The sequence below is a fragment of the Pezoporus wallicus genome, unplaced genomic scaffold, assembly GCF_028554395.1.
Source record: "Pezoporus wallicus isolate ANWC-B61680 ecotype Strahan unplaced genomic scaffold, APGP_CSIRO_Pwel_v1 contig_3181, whole genome shotgun sequence".
Taxonomy (NCBI): Eukaryota; Metazoa; Chordata; class Aves; order Psittaciformes; family Psittacidae; genus Pezoporus; species Pezoporus wallicus.
Genome location: NW_026641700.1, coordinates 7602094 through 7625110, shown reverse-complemented (window position 1 = coordinate 7625110; position 23017 = coordinate 7602094). Strand labels below are relative to the sequence as shown.

Sequence of the window (23017 nt, the reverse complement as noted above, 5' to 3'; positions counted from 1 at the left end):
TTGGGTCTTGCTTGTCCAGCCAAGAATTTATTAGATGAAGATTACATTAATTTATCTAACTTTTAAGACCTTCTGCCCTACTGTTAAGCTCAGTAAAAAATGGCCAGCAGGTTCCACAACTCTGACTGGCATGGAGTACAGCAGGTTCCCAGAAACCAGGCTTCTTATACATGTTTTGGGAGATCACTTTTTATTTGTAATTGAATTTTCTTTTGCCAAATACATTTTCACATACTTTAGAATTAAAACCAAAGTTCAGTAGCTTCAAGTGCTAGCTACTTTGATTTCAGCATTGTTGACAGAGAAATAAGATGAGAACTCTGATAGTGGCATCACCTCAGAAGAATGATACCAAGTCCTGTATATTCAAACATGAATCCATGAGCCTTCTCCTTTGACACAGCGCTCACAGGGAAGAGCTGAAAGCACCAATATCAGCAAGTATCTTCTAAGGATGAGGAAACAACGACTTTAAGAGATGCTCAGCACTGAGAAAATTACATTTACTAGAGACAATTCAAAATAGAAAGCTTTCCTTTCACATCTCAACACAATCCAGAAATAACCCTTCAATAAGAAATATAGTGCCACCCTTCACTAACTGCCAAAATGAAATACTAGCCCCCACACATCGCATAGAACTTGGTTTGTGTAACTGATCCCTTGAATTCCCCTTTCTTTGTATGTTTGTCATCCTATAACTCAGCTGATCCAGTCTTTCATTCCCCCCAAACTCACACGTAAAAATTCTCCCTCATTTTCCCCTGACTAGAAGAAACCCTCCACAAAATCCCCATGTGTGTACCTGCACGGGGAAGCTATCTTCACTTTTCCTCACTGGCCTTTCCCTATCCTCTCTTCCCTATCAACAAAAGCCCCACCTTGCATGGACAGTCTGATCCTGACACTTGCACTGAAGCCCAGTAACAACTTCTCAAGTGTGATAGAAGATCCTGCCTATTCCTGTCTTTCCTCTTTATGCCTTTTGGAGCACAAAAGTCTCTTTCTTTCTGTCTCCTTTCTACATGATGACACTATCAAACCACTTATCCCAGATGACTTTTTAAAATCCCTTTACAAAGGCCTCAATGCACTTCCACTGGAGTTTGAGTGAGCAATGTCCAGCTTTTACTGAAGTCACCAGTGGTGTGAAATGACTGAAGGCTGAAACCATATGAAACCAATACATTTCTTGTGGTACTTTCAATGCACAGTAAGTGAGCACAGATTGGCTGCAAATTCAACCCAGACCTACAAACCTCAGCAAATGTTCTTGTGAACTTGATCCAGCCTTCAGGTTTGTTTCATCCAGTTTCAGGTTTCATCATGAAAGTTTCACTGTGCCTTACATGCTGCCGCAATAAACGGTGTCTCAAACAAAACGAGGACATCAGTAAAAGGAAGAACTCTTCAGATAGCAATGTTTTAGTTTTATGCCATATGTGAGAACAGGCACTGACAAGCAGTATGCATACAATTACTGCTAGTACAAATCAAACATTGGTCGTGGTTAATGGACTTCTACTTTATTACAATTTTTGCCAAGAAACTATTTTCAAGAAATGTGGATGGAATACCTTTGTGTCATAGCCCTTTCCTTTCCACATCATAATAATTTACTAAGAAACTGTAAGCCTTTTCATTACAATGCATGCACAATACCCCCAGCATGATTTGTAGACATTCAGGACGTGAAATTACGAAGCCCAGATGAAACAGTATTTTCTGCCTGCATATACCATCACTAAGGTAGCAATGGGAAAGGAAAATAATAATGACGAAACTGAACATCTTTTATGTATCACATGAATACAAAGCCAAAATGCACTCAATTGCCTTGCTCACTGAACATACAACATTTTTCCTATGAAGCTTGTACTATTGGCAATGTTTCCTTACTTCTAAATCATATTAAAACAATAATAAAAATAAAAATCTTTAGACTTACTATAGTTTTGGGAAGGGATGAAGGTTCTTATTTTATATTGCATATTGTGTAAGCAAAACCTTGTAAATTTTGTAGTCTGAAATAAAAACTAAATCTCCATTACATTCAGTTTTGGGAATGATTTAATCCCTGCACAAATATATTGCTATAGAAGAAATAAGCTTCATAATATCAATGGTCCAAGTCATGCAGGAAAATCATCAACTCTGATCTCTCACAAGGAACACACTGTTGAGATGAATGTAGTCCTCATTTATGAAGATGTGATTTGTAAGAGAAGTAAAATAGAAACTGTGACAGGAAGTTTCCTATAACTGATTTCAAGGTGGATACACCTGAAAACAATATATATTCCAGTCAAAGGCCCTTACTGGCCCCAAGTCTAATGGGAAAGCACTATTAACTGAAAGGGATGTGCACTGGTTTCCAGTAGAGCAGTGGTACTGTCTACAGTCTGCAGCCTAGCTGTGCCAAATTACACTGTTCTCGCTGAACCACACGGACGAAATCAAAACTACCAGCAACACTTCACAGGCCCTTAAAATGTACTATGCAAATGATTAATTATGTGCACAGGACCTTAGATACCAGTAAATGAGGCTGCACTACATGGAGCATTAAAAGACAAATTAGAAGTTCTTACCTATTGATTGTATGTTTCTTCTATTAGCACAAAGAAGAAAATTTTCATTTTAGATAACTGCACTGCAGGTTTCTATAAATCTTTTTTTCAGCTTTCTACATTAAACAGCAAACAACAACAAAGAGCAATCTCTGGGTCCATAAAGAACTGTAGATGAGAAATCAGTAGAAAAATTATAAAAAATAAAGGGATATGTTTTGTATGGTGAAAATAATGGGAACAGGAAAATTAAGTACTACATTGTGGGTACTTGAAATCCCCACAAAATGTCATTTTTCCATTATATTTCACAGATTATGAGAACTACAGTTAGCAAGAGGTACTTTCTCATTATTGAAAGTGGTAACACTCTTGGTTTTCTTTTAGTTAAGAGTTGCTATATAGCACTGAATGCTAATTCAGGGAATTTCTAGAATCTCAGCTTGGGTAACAGATAGTATTTGTGTACTCAGTCAGATCCCAAAGATCACATTAAAAGCATAAGCGCAAAATTTGAACACTGGAAATATTCAAAACAGGCTTTTATATTCAAGCTCTGTGGTTAAAAAGTCAGCATCAGCCCCGATAATCCTCTATACAGAGGACAGAAACTATTCAGCTACCTCTAGCAGACAGAATTGCGCAACAGACCTGGTTTAAACTGCTTAAGAACTTTTGGTAAATACTGACCTTTTAGAAATGGCATGTGAGCAAATGAAGAAAGAGACAGTAGAAAAGGAAGTAATTCATAAATGCAGAGACTCACCTTGAGCAGAAGGATGTTTTGGTTTTTTTTTTTTAATCCTTTATTAAGAGTGTTTCACACTGGAAGCTTTTGAAGGGAAGGTAACTGCTTTCAACAAAAACTCTTTTTTGTTGAAATTACTTTACATTGTGTGCAGCAGCAGCAACTTACTAACACAAATTGCCATGGAATGCCTTGCCACCACAGGAGCTACGGGTAACTGGATGTTAGAATCATAGAATCATAGAACAGTTAAGAGTTGGAAAGGACCTTAAGACGATCTAGTTCCAAACCCCCTGCCATGAGCAGGGACACCTCCCACTGAACCATGTCACACAAGGCTCTGTCCAACCTGGCCTTGAACACTGCCAGGGATGCAGCATTCACAACCTCGCTGGGCAACCCATTCCAGTGCCTCACCACCCTTACAGTAAAAAATTTCTTCCTTATACCCAATATAAACTTCCCCTCTTTAGGTTTTAACCCATTACCCCTTGTCCTATCACTACAGTCCCTAATGAAGAGTCCATAGCCAGCATCCCTATAGGTCCCCTTCAGACACTGGAAGGCTGCTATGAGGTCTCCACGCAGCCTTCTCTTCTCCAGCCTGAACAGCCCCCTCTTCCCCAGCCTGAACAGCCCCAACTTTCTCAGCCTGTCTTCACACAGGAGGTGCTCCAGTCCCCTGATCATCCTCGTGGTCCTCCTCTGGACTTGTTCCAACAGTTCCATGTCCTTTTTATGTTGAGGACACCAGAACTGCACACAATACTCCAAGTGAGGTCTCATGAGAGCAGAGTAGAGGGGCAGGATCACCTCCTTTGACCTGCTGGTCACGCTCCTTTTGATGTAGCCCAGGATATGGTTGGCTTTCTGGGCTGCAAGCGCACACTGCCAGCTCATGTTCATTTTCTCATTGAGCAACACCCACAAGTCTTCCTACACAGGGCTGCTCTGAATCTCTTCTCTGCCCAACCTGTAGCTGTGCCTGGGGTTGCTCCAATCGAGGTGTAGGACCTTGCACTTGGCATGGTTAAACTTCATAAGGTCGGCATCAGCCCACCTCACAAGTGTGTCAAGGTCCCTCTGGATGGCATTCCTTCCCTCCAGCGTATCAACTGAACCACACAGCTTGGTGTCATCAGCAAACTTGCTGAGGGCGCACTCAATCCCACTGTCCATGTCAGCGACAAAGATGTTGAACAAGACCGGTCCCAACACCGATCCCTGAGGGACACCACTTGTTACTCGTCTCCAGCCGGACATTGAGCCATTGACCACAACTCTTTGTGTGCGGCCATCCAGCCAGTTCTTTATCCACAGAGTGGTCCATCCATCAAATTGATGTCTCTCCAATTTAGAGACAAGGATGTTGTGTGGGACAGTGTCGAATGCTTTACACAAGTCCAGGTAGATGACATCACATCAACTGCTCTACCCCTGTCCATCAGTTCTGTAGCCCCATCATAGAAGGCCACCAAACTGGTCAGGCAGGATTTCCCCTTAGTGAAGCCATGCTGGCTGTCACCAAGCACCTTGTTGATTTTCATGTGCCTTAGCATGCCTTCTAGGAGAATCTGCTCCAAGATTTTGCCAGGCACAGAGGTGAGACTGACTGGTCTGTAATTCCCCAGATCATCTTTTTTCCCCTTCTTGAAAATGGGGTTTTATTTCCCTTTTTCCAGTTGTCAGGAACTTCACCTGACTGCCATGATCTTTCAAATACAATGGACAGTGGCTTAGCAACTTCATTCGCCAGCTACTTCAGGACCGGCGGATGGATTTCATTAGGTTCCATGGACTTGTGTACGTTCAGGTTCCTAAGATGGTCTCAAACCAGATCCTCTCCTACAGTGGGCCCAAGGTCTTCATTCTCACAGTCCCTGTGCCTGCCTTCCAAGACTTGGGTGGTGCGGTCAGAGCCTTTGCCAGTGAAGACCAAGGCAAAGAAGTCATTCAGAACCTCAGCCTTCTCCAAATCCTGTGTAGCCAGTTCTCCTGAGAGCTTCCTGAGGGGGCCTACGTTGTCCCTAGTCTGTTTTTTATTTGCTGCGTACCTATAGAATCCCTTCCTGTTATCCTTAACATCCCTAGCCAAGTTTAATTCTACCTGGGCCTTAGCTTTCCCAACCTGGTCCCTACCTTCCCAGACAACATCCTTGTATTCTTCCCCGGCTGCCTGTCCTTGCTTCCACCTTTTCTAAGCCTCTTTTTTCCTTCAAATTTTCCTCAGCACCTCCTTATCCATCCAAGGAGGTCTCCTGGCCCTCCTGCTGCACTTCCTTCTAGTTGGGATGAAACACTCCTGAGCTTGCAGCAGGTGATCCTTGAATATCATCCAACAGTCTTGGGCCCCCCTGCCCTCTAGGGCTATGTCGCATGGAACCTTACTAAGCAGGTTCGTGAAGAGCCCAAAGTCTGCTCTCTTGAAGTCCAGGGCAGTGAGCTTGCTGCACGTTCTTCTCACTGTCCTGAGGATCTCAAATTCGACCATCTCATGATCACTGCAACCAAGGCTGCCCTGGAGCATCGTATTTCCAATGAGCCCTTCCCTGTTGGTGAGCACGAGGTCAAGCATGGCACCTCTCCTTGTCGGCAACTTGCAGAAGGAAGTTGTCTTCTACACAATCAAGGAACCTCCTGGATTGCTTGTGCCAGGCCATACCGTCGCTCCAACAGATGTCAGGTTGGTTGAAGTCACCCATGAAAACAAGGGCCTGCAAGTGTGAGTCTGTTCCTATCTGTCTGTAGAGTGCTTCATCCACAGCTTCCTCTTGGTCAGGTGGTCTGTAACAGATCCGCACAATAATGTCCCCCATAGCTGTTCTCCCTTTAACCCTGACCAACAAACTCTCTGTTGACTGCTCAAACTCCCTGTTGACTGCTGAACTCTGTGTTGACTGTTCAAACTCTCTGTTGACTGCTCAATAATGAGCAGTCATAGGAACGGTCTTGCTATCCACACTACAAAAGCAGTCATAGGAATAGTCTTGCTATCCACAGTACAAAAGCAGTCATAGGAATAGTCTTCCTGTCCACAGTACAAAAGCCAGTAATACACCTAAACTATCCTATCTCAAGAGTTCTTGTGAAAAATTACTGATTTAAGGCTAAGGCACATGGTCAATCTCCAACATGGATGGTGGCAAATGTGAAATGTTACTTATATGCCACTGTGCAAGGACCTGCATTTTCTGCACCTCCTTCCAGAGTGCCTCTTCATCAGCCTATAAGGAGGCACCAGGATTATACATTTTCCTCAAGGTCATAAACCGCTAGAATTGCTCAGCCAGGAACTGAGGGGTACATAAGACAGTGGCAGAAGACTGAAGAGGCTGGGGGCAGCAGGAAGAGCAGAGAATCTGCTAGCTACAAAGTATCAGTGATCCATGAGCTTCATTGTTACAAACAAAATATGCTGTAGGCCTTATTATGATGGTTTCATCAGTAGTAGTTTCGTTATTATTGTTAACACACCTGACACATTAAGAAAGGCTAGGAAAAGATTACATGGAGGAAAAGCTGGACAAACAACAAAAAAGCACATCGAGTCCCCCCAGATTCAATAATCTCAGTCTAACAGCATTAAAAGAAAGTCAGAGGGAAATTGCTAAAATCTTCACTATTCCCAGTAGTATACCACAGCAGCAGATACCAAAGAAATAATGGTATATTGAAAAAGAAAGGTCTCACTGTTACAGAGAGAGATTTTAACACGGGTTTATCATGCAAACTTTGGATGATGCCACCTTAGGCTAGTGTCATCAAAATGCATCTCCATGTTGGTACAGACGGTAATGCCAAAGCTGTAGAACATGTACCACAATCCACAACTCCTTCCTTCTCTGTTACAGTATCTTTCACATGCATTACAACATCTACTCTAATTAGAAATGACTAGATAGTAAACAGCCACGCAAGGCAAACACAAAGCAATTCCTCTGTAAATCAAGGCCAAATCAGCAGTGTCTACCCCTGTGGACCATATACACCTGTAGATGGAATTATTGTTTTATGTATTTGCATCTCTGCCTCTATCCTCATATACCACCTGGGGAAAAAAGATGTGCCTGATTTAAGAGAAAACAGTAACAAGAAGAAAGAAAACCTTTCTCTGTTCTGTAGGAAATTAGAACAAGAAATCTAGTGTCTGCAAATGTATTGCTTTAGGGAAAGCAAGACTCAGAAAGTTTTAAATCTGCCTAATAGTACTATAAACCAAGCCAAATTAATTGAGTAAAAGGTCCCTTCCTTTGTTGATTGCACGAACCCAGCTTTTGGACTGGTTCAGGCCACCTTAATCCAATACAGGTCACTTGAACAGTGTGTATTGCCAACATACACCACAAATACTGTTGTAACGTACTGGATTAGATTTTAGTGTTAGACTTTCAGAAGTCAAAAGTATGTCACTGTCCACTTGCATTTACAAACATGTTCAACAGCTGTTTATCAGAAGTAGCCCATGTATGTGCACCAGTTTCAGGGTTTTATTTATACTTCAGTGTGCAGATTCTCACTTTTACAGCCTTGTAAATTGTCCTCAGTTTCTGAGGGGTGGACAAGAAGTTTCAGAAAAAAACAAATACAAGATCAGAGAGCAAGCTATCCTCTGCTTTTACATGTGTAACAGCAACAATGAAAAGAAGGTAGCCCCATGGTTTTGCACATCTCTACACTGTTGAAAAAGTATTTTCTGATTCTGTGATGCCATACTATCTTAGCAAAAATAACTAGTTAAAAAAAAAATAAAATCACAGCTGATGTACCAGGGCTTCCTCCTCTTAGCACTAATAGTATTTTGTAGGTTTATGAGAGCAGCTCCAAAGGAAAATCAAAAGCCAAATAAAATTTAGTTTCAGAGGAACCTCTTCTTCATATTTGTTTTGATCATATTATAATTTCCTCTACTATATGACACCTGCTGACAATCAGTGCAGTCAAACTTCACTAATTCCTCATCATAATACATATCCTTATTGCTCTCTTTTAATCTGATGCTTCATATCCACCAGTTGCTTTCAGGTGACTTCAGTTTTAACCTTCATTTTGTTCTGCACTTCCATGGCATGAAGCCTAGTTGAGATTCCAGTGTGCAGCATGAGGTTCCTTTCAGCTCTGCATTGAAGGTGATTGGTGACTGTTATAAACTATGTTATTCCAGCCACAGATCTGGGAGAGCCACCTTCCAAGAGTCTTTTGCTAATGGACTGCAAAAACTCCCTTGTTGGTCTATTGAACACATCCCTGGCCTCATTAGGAACATAAGCAAAGAAGCCAACTACGTCAAGCTCTCCACCTGGTCTCCATTTCTTGGGACACTGGAGTATTGCAGAGGAAGTGGTGGGGTAATGAATACATCTTTGCAGGATATACAAAATTTTCTGGCTTAAAATCAAACTGAGAGGTCAAGCCGATCACAAAAATATTTAATGAAAATTAAGGCTAACACTTTGGAGTAGACTTTATGCACTGGAAGATGACATCAATATTCTTTCCTCACGAGCCAAGTTCTCCAGTGCTAAGAATATTCTCTCATCTGCACTTAATCTCTCGACTAGGCTACAGGATGTCCTAAAGCATGCCCTGGACAACTTGGTATGCTACCTCAAAACTGCAGCCCTACTTCTGAATGTCTACAAGATGATACAAAGACATATTTTGTGCTGCAACTCTGTTTTCTGGTGTGGTCTTTATGTATACAGTTTCCATCCCTCACTGAATACTAGCAAGACTTTGCAATTGATGTGTGAAAACCCTTACCTGGAGATGTTATATGCAAAAAATGAGAATGAAGGAGAAGGGAGGGATGCATCAAAAGTACCCACAGACACTTCAGGAATTATCCAGAACACAGTTTGTTAGTTACAAATTAGTGGGATATTCATTACTGGAAGGAAGCTAAGAACATGCAATGTACTAACATATCTAAAAGCTAATAGAGGAAAGAAAAAAAAAAAAGTAATGCTACACTTTGCAGTTCTAACTACAAAATTTATTTTAAAATCTCATTTTTAGTCTTACTGTAGATTAATCCTAGGCATGTTTTTTTGGAACAAACCTAAGTGGACATCATTACCATGAGACAGTATTCTTTCCAAAGAAATCAGTAAAATTATGAAAAAGCAGCACAACTACTTTTGTACAAAAGATCAGTGATAAGTAAAGTTTAGATTAAAAAAATAAGTAAAATCAGGCCACAGTCAATGAATATCACCAACAGCTGGCCTGGATCCCCTCAGGATGGTAAGTTTGCCAACCTGTAAGTTATCACATGCAGTTCAGATGGTCATGACAAGCTTTTAGCAAAGCTGATCCACAAGGATTTTCCTAAAATGTTATCTACTCTGCCTGTAATTTTCTCTTCTGCATCTAATGTTTTGCTGCTGGTGTTGATGGTGATTTAAAGATAGAAACCCCAAATATCAGGATAGGCAGTAAACAAGCTGTACACAGCAGCTATTTCTGTCACTGGTGAAGACAGAAGAACAGCCACTGTTTTGAGCCATTTTATCTCAGATTGTACTTGAAAGAAAACTAATGCACAGATGTAAATTTTTTTGCTCATCCTTCATTCTGAAATCAAAGCATAAGAGTTTCCACAGTTCTTATTTCTGCAGAGGATCTGAAACCTCACAAGAGTGCGTTTCTCAAATAGCTTTGTGATTATGATAAATAACTGTCACATAAAGGATGAATATATTAGCAAAGTCTAGTAAGGGTCTCATTGTGCTATGATACACAGAAATAGATACTGAGAATGCTGGTACCCCACATAGCTGACAGTGAAATACCTGAATCCCTTTTCTTTGTACAGTAAACATAAATCCTTCTGCAAGCACTGCTACTGCTTATGATCAGGTTCAAACACCACAGAAAGAAAATGTTCTCCTCTTCAAAGCAAGGGACACCGGAGAATTTCTTTCCACCCTTCCCAAAATAAAGTTACCTGTGCAAGAGGCCAATGCAGAAAGCTGGGAATTGAAATATCAAGGCAAAAAGCAGTGACAGTCAAGATGATTTTTTCATCAATTTCAGCATGACACATTGACAAAAGATGAAAAAATACAGACAAAGACAAGAACTTGAAAGCCTTGAGGATTTACACTAAGGGCTCTAGTGTTCGCTAACTAAACTGCACACACAGAGGCATATATATGCATGCTTGCAAGGAACAATGCTGACACGGTAATGCTTCTTTCACTTGATATTCACAAGACAGAATTCTTTCTGCCCCTGAGTTTTCTGTACGAGCAGTGCCAGAAAAAAGCTAGTTATCTCTCAATTAAAAAAACCCCAACCACCCCCACAACTAAAAAACATTCTTTCAGTGTCCTACATGTTTTAATTCATCATGTAATTTTTATTTCAGAGCTCGGCATTAGGGCTTTTCCTTAAAATGCCAATCTGCTTTTTGATCTTTACTGTTGACATGAAATAAAAGAGCTGTACATTATATAAATCTATAAATCTAAGTTTTGCTTAGCTTGAAGCTGATAAAAAGAGAAAACAGAAAACAAAGCCAACTGCATAAATCCTTCTGAACCAAAAGGCATTCCCTTTTCCCTAACTTACATTTCTGCACATCTTGTTTGCATTATCATCTGAAGTTTGTCTTGTTCCCTCTCTAAAACAAGTCAAACAGCAGAGCATAAAGATATGGCTACATGAATAAAAACACATGATCTACTTGGTCACTGCAAACGTAAAAATAAGCTCAGACAGAAAAACATTATTTAGCAATTGACGTTTCTTTGATCCCTTCGTTTCTGTGTTCTGTCACATGCATTCAATCCAGCAGCTACTGGAAGCATTGGCATGCACCTTCAATGTGATGAGAATCAACAGTCTGACAGAAGTGCTGCACTTTTACAGAGCCACAATATTAAATTCAAATAAGCCTGTTACAGAAAGGAAACGTTACAGAAAGGAAAAGTTAAATTTTAAGACAAAGGGCAAGACCTGTGGTACTAGGCAGTATAAAATGCAGCAAGTCTGAACAGGTGGCACAGCAATAGCTTATCAAATTCACTGGCTTGGATTTTCCGGCGCAGAAAAACTGATCTCCAGTAGGATACCTAAAATGGAAACATCTTTCTTGTCTCTATCCTTCTGCTTCATGACATGAGAATTGAGACAGTTTGTGCTATAGTGAAAAAAAGTTATGATGACTTTTAGTACTGTGGGTTTTGTTTGTTTGTTTGTTTTTTTCTTTTTTCTATTCTGCTTTTCCATTCAGGAAGTCAAATTAACTATTTTGAGATTAAACATCTGTTTTTAAGGGGATATTTTTATGTTTATTTTATACAGCTTGTAATGTAAAGTACCAGTATAATACACCTTCAAAGCTGAAATCTCAGGCCTGAATAAGAAAGACTTCAAGCCTGATCTTATGCTTACCAGGTGAATGATGCAGGGAATATTTATTTTATAGGAAGACGGTCACTGTTTCAGAATTGTTGCATTTTGCTTATGCCTTCTGGAAAAGCAGCCATCAGGAAAGCAAGAAAGGAGAAATAAAATTACTTCTCTCCAGCCCTTTGACTTTAAATTTTATTTCAAACTGTGCCCCAACAGCCATTCCAATGACAGTACACAGACATCAAGAGGTAAAGATGAGAAACATCAAGAGGAGAAATGATGTCCTGCCCCAAGTCAGTTAATAGTCTTATGATTAAAATGCTCCTAAGGGATAAGAGGAAACTGAATTTTGGTCTTCCACACATTATTCAAACAACTTAATGCTCACACTCTTACAAAAAAGGAAGCAACAGGATATGCACAGCTGCTGAGAAAATGTTCTATAGAGACTTTGGGTGGCACATCCACTTCCTGGGTATAACCTCTGAGAGGCTGCAGTCTTTCACTAGCTTCTTCAACTGCTGCTGACAGCTTACCCCAGGAAAATCTATCACAGCAGAACCACAGGAAAAAGCTGTGGATGCTGTTAGGTAGCTTTAACATAAATCACTATACCTACTGAAAGCATGTTTAACTTACAACTAAATGAATACACTAAGTCAGCTGTCAGAGGTAACCCACTAAACACACGGCTGAAGATAACCCTAGTGATAAAGAACAGATATGAATGGAAGTGGTCAATGGCAAGAATGAACCTTGTATAGAAAGAGTAAGAAGCACTTTAAATTTCTATCCACCACTGGTCATGGTACCTTAAACAAAAAGTTAAGGCCAAAGAAATAAAGGACCAGTATCATGTGGCTTGGATGCTCTACTAAGAAACCACATGGATATAGTCAAAGGTCATTGCCTCCAAACCAAAATTCTTCTTGTTACTGAGCCAGTAACATAGTGCCCACTAAATCTATCACTACCGAAAGACTTACCACTTTTTAAAATAACCTGCAAATGGTTGGCTGTTAAATGGTGTTGGCTGTTAATTTTAGTCCTGGAAAAAAGATACTAGTGGCAGAACCAGAATTAGTGAGCTGGACAAGACACAGGGAGTTTACAGTGGCTAGAAATTTACATGCAATTAATTCCTTTCACAAATGCATATAAGCTCACAGGAACGATTCATTTTACTTGTAGTGGTGTTAAACAGGAAGCAGAGTAGGGGAATTTGTTCTTGAGAAATCAGTGACCATTGAAAGAAAAGGGAAATGGGAGGAGAAGCCTGAAGCCTACAGGAATTCATAATGGTAACAGTTGGGTAATATCTTTCTCGTTAAAAATGAAATCTGAAGGGAGGTGCAAAAATGTTAGGACTGGCTCAGAGATGTGCAAGGACAATCTTGGGCCATTCACCCAAGAATGCCGTCCAGTTCTGATCACAGGCTTCATTTGTACTCCCAGTTGTGCACAAGAGTAAACTTTATAGACAGCCAACAGCCTCATTCAAAAATTTTCTTGTATGATTGCAATTATCAGTAAAAAAACACCATTAAAGAACCTAGAATCCATGAATTAAAAGAATTTTTGTAACTTTTAAAAGATTTTAAGATTACAATAGTCTTTGCTTTCAACAGTTCCCTAATGTAGCTATTATGTGATGTGCAGTAGAAACACTACACAATGAAGGTAGATTAATTTCAGTTGTAGGTGCATTCTAGTTTCCTTTTTTCTCCACTGTGATGAAATTCTTTTAATCAAAGTGATTTCTGTATCTAAGCAAAATTAATTTTGTAGAATGTATTAAATGCACATTTAATTTTATTTTTTTATAACACATGCTTTGAATAATACAAGTTACTATGGACTTCCCACCTTTTCTAGGTGAAAGAATTTACTCCAATATATTATGCTTTCTTCATATTTCTGGTACTTACCAGCTCAAATTTGCAATACATGCTTTAAAAATTAATTGTAAAAGATTTTTACATCATGAAGTTTTGGCATCAAGGATTTTTTACTTTTTTAGTGTTATCTTTATAGCTGAAGGAAGTATTTGTATGCCTCTGTTGTCTTCTTACTTGTGGTACTAATGCTGGGATTGTTTGTTTGTTTGAACCAACCTGTTCCCACAACAGCTGCTTTCATCACCGACATGTAACAAGCAATATCCACATTAAAAAAAAAAAAAAAAATCACATATGCAAATACTGAGGATTCTCTTTCCATTAGACTGCAGAAGCCTGAAAGCCTTGACAGTATGCTAAAATGCCAGGATAATACAGAAAACTCAAGAATCATCGCCTCCAAAGTCCCAGACCAGCAAGACTCAGAGGCACAGACAGCACTAAGTAGGTTCTGATAAACAAGCAAAATTCATAGTCATTTTAATTAACTTAAAGCTATAAATACAGTATCTAAGAAGAGGAATAAGCAATATTAATTATTGCTGCTAATCACTGCATTTCAATGCAATACAAAATATAAAGGTTTCTTGATCAATATACAAAGGAAATACCTCTAGAAAGTACTGGAGGATGTTGGCCCAAGTGCTCATTTGCAACTGTTCCTGGCAGATTACAGCCAATATCCCACTCATGTAGTAGAATCATAGAATAGTTATGGTTGGAAAGGACCTTAAGATCATCTAGTTCCAACCCCCCTGCCATGGGCAGGAACACCTCCCACTAAACCATGCCATCCAAGGTTCTGTCCAACCTGGTCTTGAACACCACCAGGGATGGAGCATTCACAACTTGTTGGGCAACCCATTCCAGTGCCTCACCACCCTTACAGTAAAGAACTTCTTCCTTATATCCAATCTAAACTTCCCCTGTTTAAGTTTTAACCTGTTACCCCTGGTCCTATCACTACAGCCCCTAATGAAGAGTCCCTCCCCAGCATCCTTGTAGGCCACCTTCAGATACTGGAAGGCTGCTATGAGTTCTCCATGAAGCCTTTTCTTCTCCAGGCTGAACAGCCCCAACTTTCTCAGCCTAGTAGCACCATCGAACTTCCTGCAGACAAACTGCTTGTATATTTATAGAATGGAAGCAGACGAACTGCATTTGCTTTGGCAGTAGTGTGTCTTACTGACTCCCAATTTTGACTTTCAAGAAAGCAAACCAAAAGTCAGCAGGGAACAATCATCAATACTGGGGACTGCATTAAGGCTATACTAAACTTTGTCTGAGAAAATGCTTCGCATCAATACAGTCAGTGCCTGGTGCAAGTGTTTGATGTACCGATAATAAACCATTGTGACCTATAAATGATGTTTTATCCTCCAGTTTTAAAATTAATGTTATCTGTCTACATGAGGATCACACATTATGGAAGCTGCATCTGTGTGTAGTTACTGAAAGCTGTAATGGCTGTAGATCTCCAGCAGAGAAAGAGACGGAGCGTTATAGATTCAGCCACTGACAATCTGAAGGATGTTTCAGAACTTAGAAGCACATACAATACTGCTGTATCAATATGCCTCAGAAAATAACTAGGGGTAGAAGGGAAATGGAACCAACATTATGTTTCAGACTGGAAACAAAGACTTCTGTACCCTTCTGTCTCTGCTACCTGCTTTATGGATACTTTATCCTCCCAGCTATCAAACCAGAGAACCCAGATTTATGTTTTGCTTTGTACCATAATGGCCACCATACAACTGGGCAATAGGCAGAGTATAAAGCACACCCACTTAATCTTTCTACCACAACATATATTAACTGTACATCTTATCATACAATTTTGACAATCCTTGAGAATCAGAAGTCCATATTTTCCCAGGCTTCATGAGAGCGTATGGCCCACATAGATCATATTGAATACACAAATATACAGAGGAAGATTGTTTTAAGGCCTGGAACTCACAGCAGGAACTGAGTTAAGTTCAGTTCCACTTGGAAGCCATAAAAGCATGAGTTTAAAAAAAGTGCAGCAGTATCTGGTGTTTGATATCTAACAGTACACAACATGTTTATGACATGTATTAGGTACGAAATCTGAGTTCATAGCCTGGGACAACAAAGCAGAACTCGGCGCTGGCATATGTAGAAGGAAATAGGAAGGCATGTCTTGTAGTGTAATGGATATTGCTGCTCCCTCAAGAGCTGAAGCTGTATAGAGCAGGTGGCTCAATGAAAGACATCAGCACTTTGGAATAAATTAAAATACAATTAAAAGAGCAATTAAACAGCAGCTGGTTTAAATAAGAGTCAATTCAGATTGGATTCTGCTGTAAAAACAACTCAATTCAGATGTGCAGAATTATTTCTCAGAATTGAAAGGGTAAGAATGTTTGGACAAAATACATAGCGAGTAACTAAAACTATCTCAGTCACACAGAACTTGCTTGAAAAGGATACCAAAATTGCGAAATCCAGTGGAGGTATCACTTTCAAGCTCTCTTTAGAGTAGTCTCATTCCAAATTGGCCAATCAAATCCCATGGTATTTTCTGAGATCTTAAACCACCTTTTCCCTAATTTTTAAAAAATACTTGCCTCTCCTTCACATTAAGTAAAATAACCACAGGAGCAACAAGAGAAAATGCCCAAGTATATAATGGAAAGAGGGAAACACACCAACACACACAACAATATATCAAGCCTACATACCGAAATATAAAAACCCCAAACATTTTCTAAATTGAATGAGATCAACAGAAAAAATGTGTTAAAAACGGTCATGGTTAATTTCAAAATATTCTTTAAAAGGGCAGAACTGTCTTCAGGAAGAGCAGGAGTTACTTGCCAAGTAGGAAACCAACACCAGCTACTCTTAATCATCATAGTCTCATGTAGTGGAGAAAATGGAGTCATTTGATCAAGTGAACACCACTTCTTACTTTCATACTTCCAAGACCCCTCCCCTCCTCCCCCCCAACATGCTTTCTCTACAGCAAACACTATCCAAAGCCAAACAGTGGATGGATTCTGTGTTTGAAAAAGTCTGCTGGGTTGGGAGATTTTTCTGGGGGCTGGGTGGGTTCGTTTTAATTTTTAATTTGAAGTAGAATTAGAAAGAAGAGTTTTGCATTATGCATGACCCATGATAGTTTGAATCAACTCAGCCTATCCTGAATTAGATTTTGGGGTTAATCTTCCAGGCTTGTGAATTTGCATCTCAACCTCCAGACAGCAAAGATACAAAAGGAAACTGGTGTTCCATGTAAAACAATCATCTCATACAGAGTATTTTCCGAGAAGTGCATTTCCAAAATGCAACTAACTCGAGCTTCCAACCACAGTACAACTGATCAAAAAATCAGTATGATGTAAAAGACGGGAAAATAATGAAAAATTACACTTCCTGTACAGTGTTCATTTAGGATTAAAAGACAGCTTGGCAAACATACTGAAAAAGGGGCACTGTCCCAAGGGAGGTGCACATGACACAAAACCTTGCCATCTTTCCCTCCCATGCAGTGTGCTCCATGGCTCACTCTCCCCCCAGAGGAAAAGTAAGCTAAGCTACCTTCACTGAATTCTGCAACGTGCTTAGGTGAGAGGGAAAATAAAAAGCACCTCTCAGGCTACTCTTTACCATACACAGCCTAAGACACAAGCAGCCCTCCCATTCCTCTATGCTGGAGCACTCTGGAAATTTTAGTTCTGCCATCAGTCAATAACCGAAAAGCCAAAGCTCTGTTATCTATTTAAGTGCTTTAAAAAGTGGCTTTATTTCTTAGAATTTTCCAGGTTTAGGTTATACAGAGCTGGTAAACAAAATTTTTAAAGACATACAATGTGGTTGAAAAACCTCTGAGGCACTGTAAAGAATTCTTACGTATGGAACTATTATCGGTTAAATTCCACTTTTCATTGAAAAAAAAGAATTCTTCTCATCTCATGTTGAGTACAAGAAAGTAGAAAAACAAGCAATTTTGTTTCAACTACGATTTAGCTTGAACATAAAGGCTAAACCTCATCCCCCAACTGAGTAGTGCAGCTGAAGGGCTGATTGTGCCCACTGTAAAACTGATTAAAAATTTACTTAAATTTTAATTCAACTATCTTTCCAAAACAGGTGTTATCACAGTGTCATGTAACATGAAACAAAACAAGAGCGCATACATCAGCATACCATTTTGGCATATGCAGAGAGACACATATTGTGCAAACCAAGATCAGTTATACCCAAAAAATAACCACACTTACCTGTTAATGTAACTTAGAGCAACATAGGTTGGCTGCTGAAGTTCCTGTTTCTCTAATACACGTGGGTCTGTATCTGGAATAAAAAAAATACAAGCAGAGAACTGAGTTTTCTATGTTGACTTTGAAACGTATGAGACTGTATACTGCAACATGAGATACAAAGTAGCTCAACCCAGTTTATCCATATAGTGCATGTTTTGCACAGCACAATCATTTGCTCATTCATTTGTAAACAGCATTGCATTACTTTGTACAAGAATTTGAAACATCAACAATGATGTAATTTCCAGTCGTCACACAAGCTTTCACAATCCCCCTCACAAATTTCAGTTTTCACTGCTTTCCATGATTTACAGTGTTAAAAGGATCAAACTTTCTTCTTTTGTAATGTAGCTATTTCTAAATATGGCTGACACATTTTGAGATGTTTCAAGAGCGATCAAATCTTGTCAGCTGGGACTTGATACTTCTGCATCTCTGGGTTTTGCTTTCTCGCTTCTCTACAGCTTATTTTCTGAAGCTCTCAATCAGAAAAGTCATACAAAAATGTACTTGGAAGCAAAGAGCTTGCCAAGCAGAGCATTGCCCACCAAAAGCCTTGAAGCAAACACAATCCAATTCCCTGGAGTGCCAGCTTTCTCACTCAGATGAAAGAATATGTTCTCAATCACTGCTGGCATTGTCCTTTTCAGTTAAGTTTTGCTTTTATCTAAAAAGTAGTTGTCTTGATTTAAATTTCTGAAACCCGAACGGAGTATGCCCACAGTTTGCATAGTTTTCTTATGGAAAAGAATAGGATTATATAAAGTTCTTTACTGTAAGGGTGGTGAGGCACTGGAATGGGTGGCCTGGGGAAGCTGTGAATGCTCCATCCCCGGCAGTGTTCAAGGCCAGGCTGGACAGAGTCTTTGGTGACATGGTTTAGTGTGAGGTGTCCCTGCCCATGGCAGGGGGGTTGGAACTTGATTATCTTAAGGTCCTTCCCAACCCTAACTATTTTATGATTCTATATATAGAGGTTTCAAATACAGCCTTGCCCTACATTGTAGAAATGCACCTTTAGGAGCTGAGCATAAACAATCTTCAAAAGTTCCCAACGGAAAATTTGCCACATGCCTGTGCAGATTACTACACTGTCATTAATAACATTTTATGCATTACTTTAAAAGCAATTCTGGGTGCAACTGCTGCATTTTAACTACAAAGAATACAAACTGCCTTTACTAAATTGCTCCCCATAGTACTGTTGCTATTCATCTTTTATTTCTGAGAAGCATGTACTTCGTGTTATCAGGGAGGAATCCCAAGCAAAATCCGTATTTCGGATTGTTCTTGCTTCATCCTACAACTTCAAGCATTGTTAAAAGCTCATTATCTAGACACCTTTATCTGACCTGATCAGTTGCTTCTGGTGCGTTTTGTGGGGTTTGTTTTGTTTTCAAACCATGAAACAATTATTTTGAAATCTGTCTCTGCTCCCCCTGCCTTAAGGAAGATTTCTAACTGAAATGCATGGGGACTGTGCTCGAGGTAGGTGCATTTGTCACGCCACTGTCCCCAGCGGATTATGTCTTTATTCAGTGGGTAGGGAATCCCCTGTCCCACCCCCTCAAAGCTCAGACTGATCCTATTGATCTTTCTTCCTACATCTGCCCCTGCAAAGTTTAGGATTTTGCTAACAGGCCGTTATCAGTACATCCCTAAAGAGATAAGCACCTTTAAGGAAGTTCAGAGAAGAGGGATAAAAGCAGAAGTGCCAATTCAACCAGCAACCCCAAGCCTGTCATCCTTAAAAGGAGCAGACCTTGCTGGTGCCTGGGGAAAATCAGCAGTAATCACCAGCACACCATGCTCAGTATTAAGCTAACCAAAGACAGCAAAGCATCAGCTATCTTCTGTGTTATCTCTGTAATTCACTTCTCTGAGGAAGTTAGGTTCAGGAAACAGGCAAAGATCTTTTGCTTGCCTTTGTTTCTACAAAACCCACAGTCATTTAGCAGGCCAAGCATACAACTGCTGTCATGGTGAGCTTCATTAGATTTACACCTTGGTGGTTCATGGCCTGCCGTGAAACTGTCTCAATCCCGAATGTCTGCAAAGCATTAATCCCAGCCAGGACTATCTCAGAACTGCCTCAACTCAAGCCAAGGCTTAGTGGTTAAATCACTGCATTTTTGCTAATCCTGTTCTTAAATGGGATTAACCTCCATCTATAAACAACGGCTGAAGGAGACAAAATTGGGGCTGTTTTACATCAGTGTTGCACATAACTGTGGGAGAGGGCAAGGGAAAGTTCTAACGAAGAGTTCACCACCCTTCCGCTGCTTGCCACTGGCTCACCATAATGCCAGCTGAAGATGAAAACACAAAGACAAAAACCCCAAAGCCCCGTAACTTCTGGTATCAAAGGAGCATGGTATCAAAGCACAGAGCAATTCGCCTGCTGGCACCTGCACAGAGTCCACCTCTCAGTCACGTACTGCCTGACACACAAGGAACACACTGCACACAGTCTATTCAGTGTTTCTATCCCTTCCAACTCTATGCATCAGAGTTCACACGTATTTCCAGTCAATTGTGTTCTGTATCCTAATTCCACCAAAAAATAATCTAGGAGGTGGTCAAGAACATCTCTGAGAGCTAAATTCATAGCACTCAAAATGCTTCATACATTTTTATTCCTCTTGAAACCAGTTGTTGGGTCGCCGGTCATGAGAATGTCACATTCAGTTCTGCACTGTAGCAGAACGTAACACTATGGATACTATTTCTCTTACTCATCTATAGTAACAGAAGATAAAAAGGAAGTACAGAAACTCGACTAGGGCCACCACATAGCTCAGAGAACAACAGGAAAGAGCAGTGACCAGGCCAGCTGTGCCACAGCTGTGCAGCCCTTCCCCAGGTGGAGAGGCATGATGGCAGCACCAGCAGCCCCATTACACCCACCTAAAACCTTCACAGCCCTGCTATCCAGGACACATGTACACTTGGCTCATCAGTGCTACCTTTTTTCTCACCCTCTTAAAAACACCACCAGTCTGTTCCTCCCCCCCTCCAGTCCCTCTTCCTCATGCTCTGCCTCACTTCATGCATTTTCTCTCTCCTGCCCCTTCCTAACCCCAATTCTCACTACTCATCCTGCCCATTCCTCTCCCCTCGAAATGTCCTGACATATGAACAAGTTAAAAATTGCATGGAGGTGTCTATAACCACTTGTTCACTTTTGTACCACAGGACTGAACATATATACAATTCTTCCCCCATATCCTCTCCCCTGTAGCCTCTGACAGCATTCCCACCCCCCTTAGGGTACTTTACTTCCAATTTAGGCAGTCTCTACTTAGTTTCTTAATGTTAGTTAGAACACTTTGAAGTGCAGGGCTAATATACATTATTGTTAATAACTACAGAAAGACCACAAACATCCCAAGCTTGCTTTAAAGGAAAAATAAATAAATAAAATTACAATAAGAAGAATTTTTTTCAATCTCTCTGCTTTCAGACAGCCGACACAGCTACAATGAGATTAAACAGCAGTATTCCCTGATGCTGAACTTTCGTTCAAGCCTGGACTATCAGTGATCTGCTTCTCTCACACCTAAGCGCATTCATGCAGCCTCTAGCGTAAGTGTCTAACACCATGCATGCTGCCCAAAGCCACAGTCTCCAAACACGTTACCCCACTGACCAAGATGTTATGGATCAATCAACACTCCCAACTGTCTGACTTTTGGATGAGGAGCAGAGGAGACAAAAATCTGTTGTTCAGTCTCACAGAATAGCCCTGTGTAATGTTAAATGTTTAGTCGATATTTCCTCAAGCACCCATAGGCTGGTCAAAGTTAGCCAGAAGTAGCCTAAATAGTTTCCAAACAGACACCTATAATTCATTAAACACTCACAGATGACAAATCTTTTCCCTGAAAAGCATTTAAGTACAGCCTAGGACTAATCTGAGCTCCTCTTCTTGTAAGAGAAACATCCAGACAGCGCACACACAAGCAAACTACAGATTTTGAAGGGACTGGTTGATTAGCATTAACTAGTTACCCTCACTTCTTGAATTAACACAGGCTACCAAAGACTTGCTACTTCATTAGTTCGTTACTTCATTAGTTCGTTACTTCATTAGTTTTGCTGTAACACTTCAAATATGTTTGAACAAACTGCCATCCACTACACATTAGCTGCCTTCAGTACTTGTTTCTTCTCGTAATCATTATGGCCCACAGTGAGAAGAAGAAGAGCACTACGTACTTTCTGTAATGACGTAGGTTGTTGGGTTTTTTTTAACTGTGTCTTCTTATTTTACTGTGATGTTAGATTTTTGAAAACAATGGTGTGCTGGTTTCAGCACCACAACAGCTGTTTCTTTCTCTTTTTCTTTAATGAAATGTTATTAAAATAAATTTTATTTCATGTGAACTACCTCAGGGTTTTGTTCTTTACTATTAAAAAGACTGAAGTGTGGGTGCTAACAACCACGAGAGTTACTCAACTAATCATCTATAGGATTAGACACCTCCAATTTCTCAGATCCACAACCTGCTTCATACCAGGCAATCAGACAGGTACTACAAATGTGTCATTAAGGGTAAGACCATCAACTGCACTGTGCCATCTCTGAACTACTCATATGAAGCCAGGCATTTTCTGTGGAGCATGTCCTGACAAAATGAATCACAGACTACTGAACCAAGCTACAACTGCTGTATCAACTCACTCTGTGTAGAAATAACTTGCAGCTTTAAAACACTGCAAAATCCTAAGAGCAAATAATAAAAAAGGCATGCACATCCCTCAGCCTTCATCAGTTATATGACTTGATTCAACATGAGTATTTCGGCACAAAATGACATGCCACATCTTCATTACTACATAATGGAGCAATAAGTTTTGCCCTACAAGACACAAGGAAGTTATTATAAGCAGCTTCACACGAGAACTTCACTTTCATAAAGTCTCTGCATTTAAATCACTGTGAAAAATCACTGTTGACCTTATAAAGGGCACAGAGAAAAGCGCTAACAAGTTTCAGTGGCATTATTTCACAATTGCAAGCTTTCTTCTTACAGGGACTAGGAAAGGTCACTACCACTAACAAAGTGGTAAAGACAACCTCAGAAGAAAAGAAATAATGACTTAAGACATAAAATTTAAACTCCTCTTCAACATCTTGAATATGAAGTG

General features: G+C 40.1%; 1 protein-coding gene across 1 annotated transcript in view; it reads right to left on the bottom strand.

Moving 5' to 3' along the window:
• The window catches only part of JAZF1 (JAZF zinc finger 1), a 189285-nt gene that overhangs the window by 72085 nt on the left and 94183 nt on the right, over window positions 1-23017 (bottom strand). Inside the window, exon 2 of the mRNA XM_057424868.1 lies at window positions 17825-17897. Coding sequence (XP_057280851.1) covers window positions 17825-17897 — 73 coding nt within the window. The remainder of the gene's footprint in view (window positions 1-17824; window positions 17898-23017) is intronic.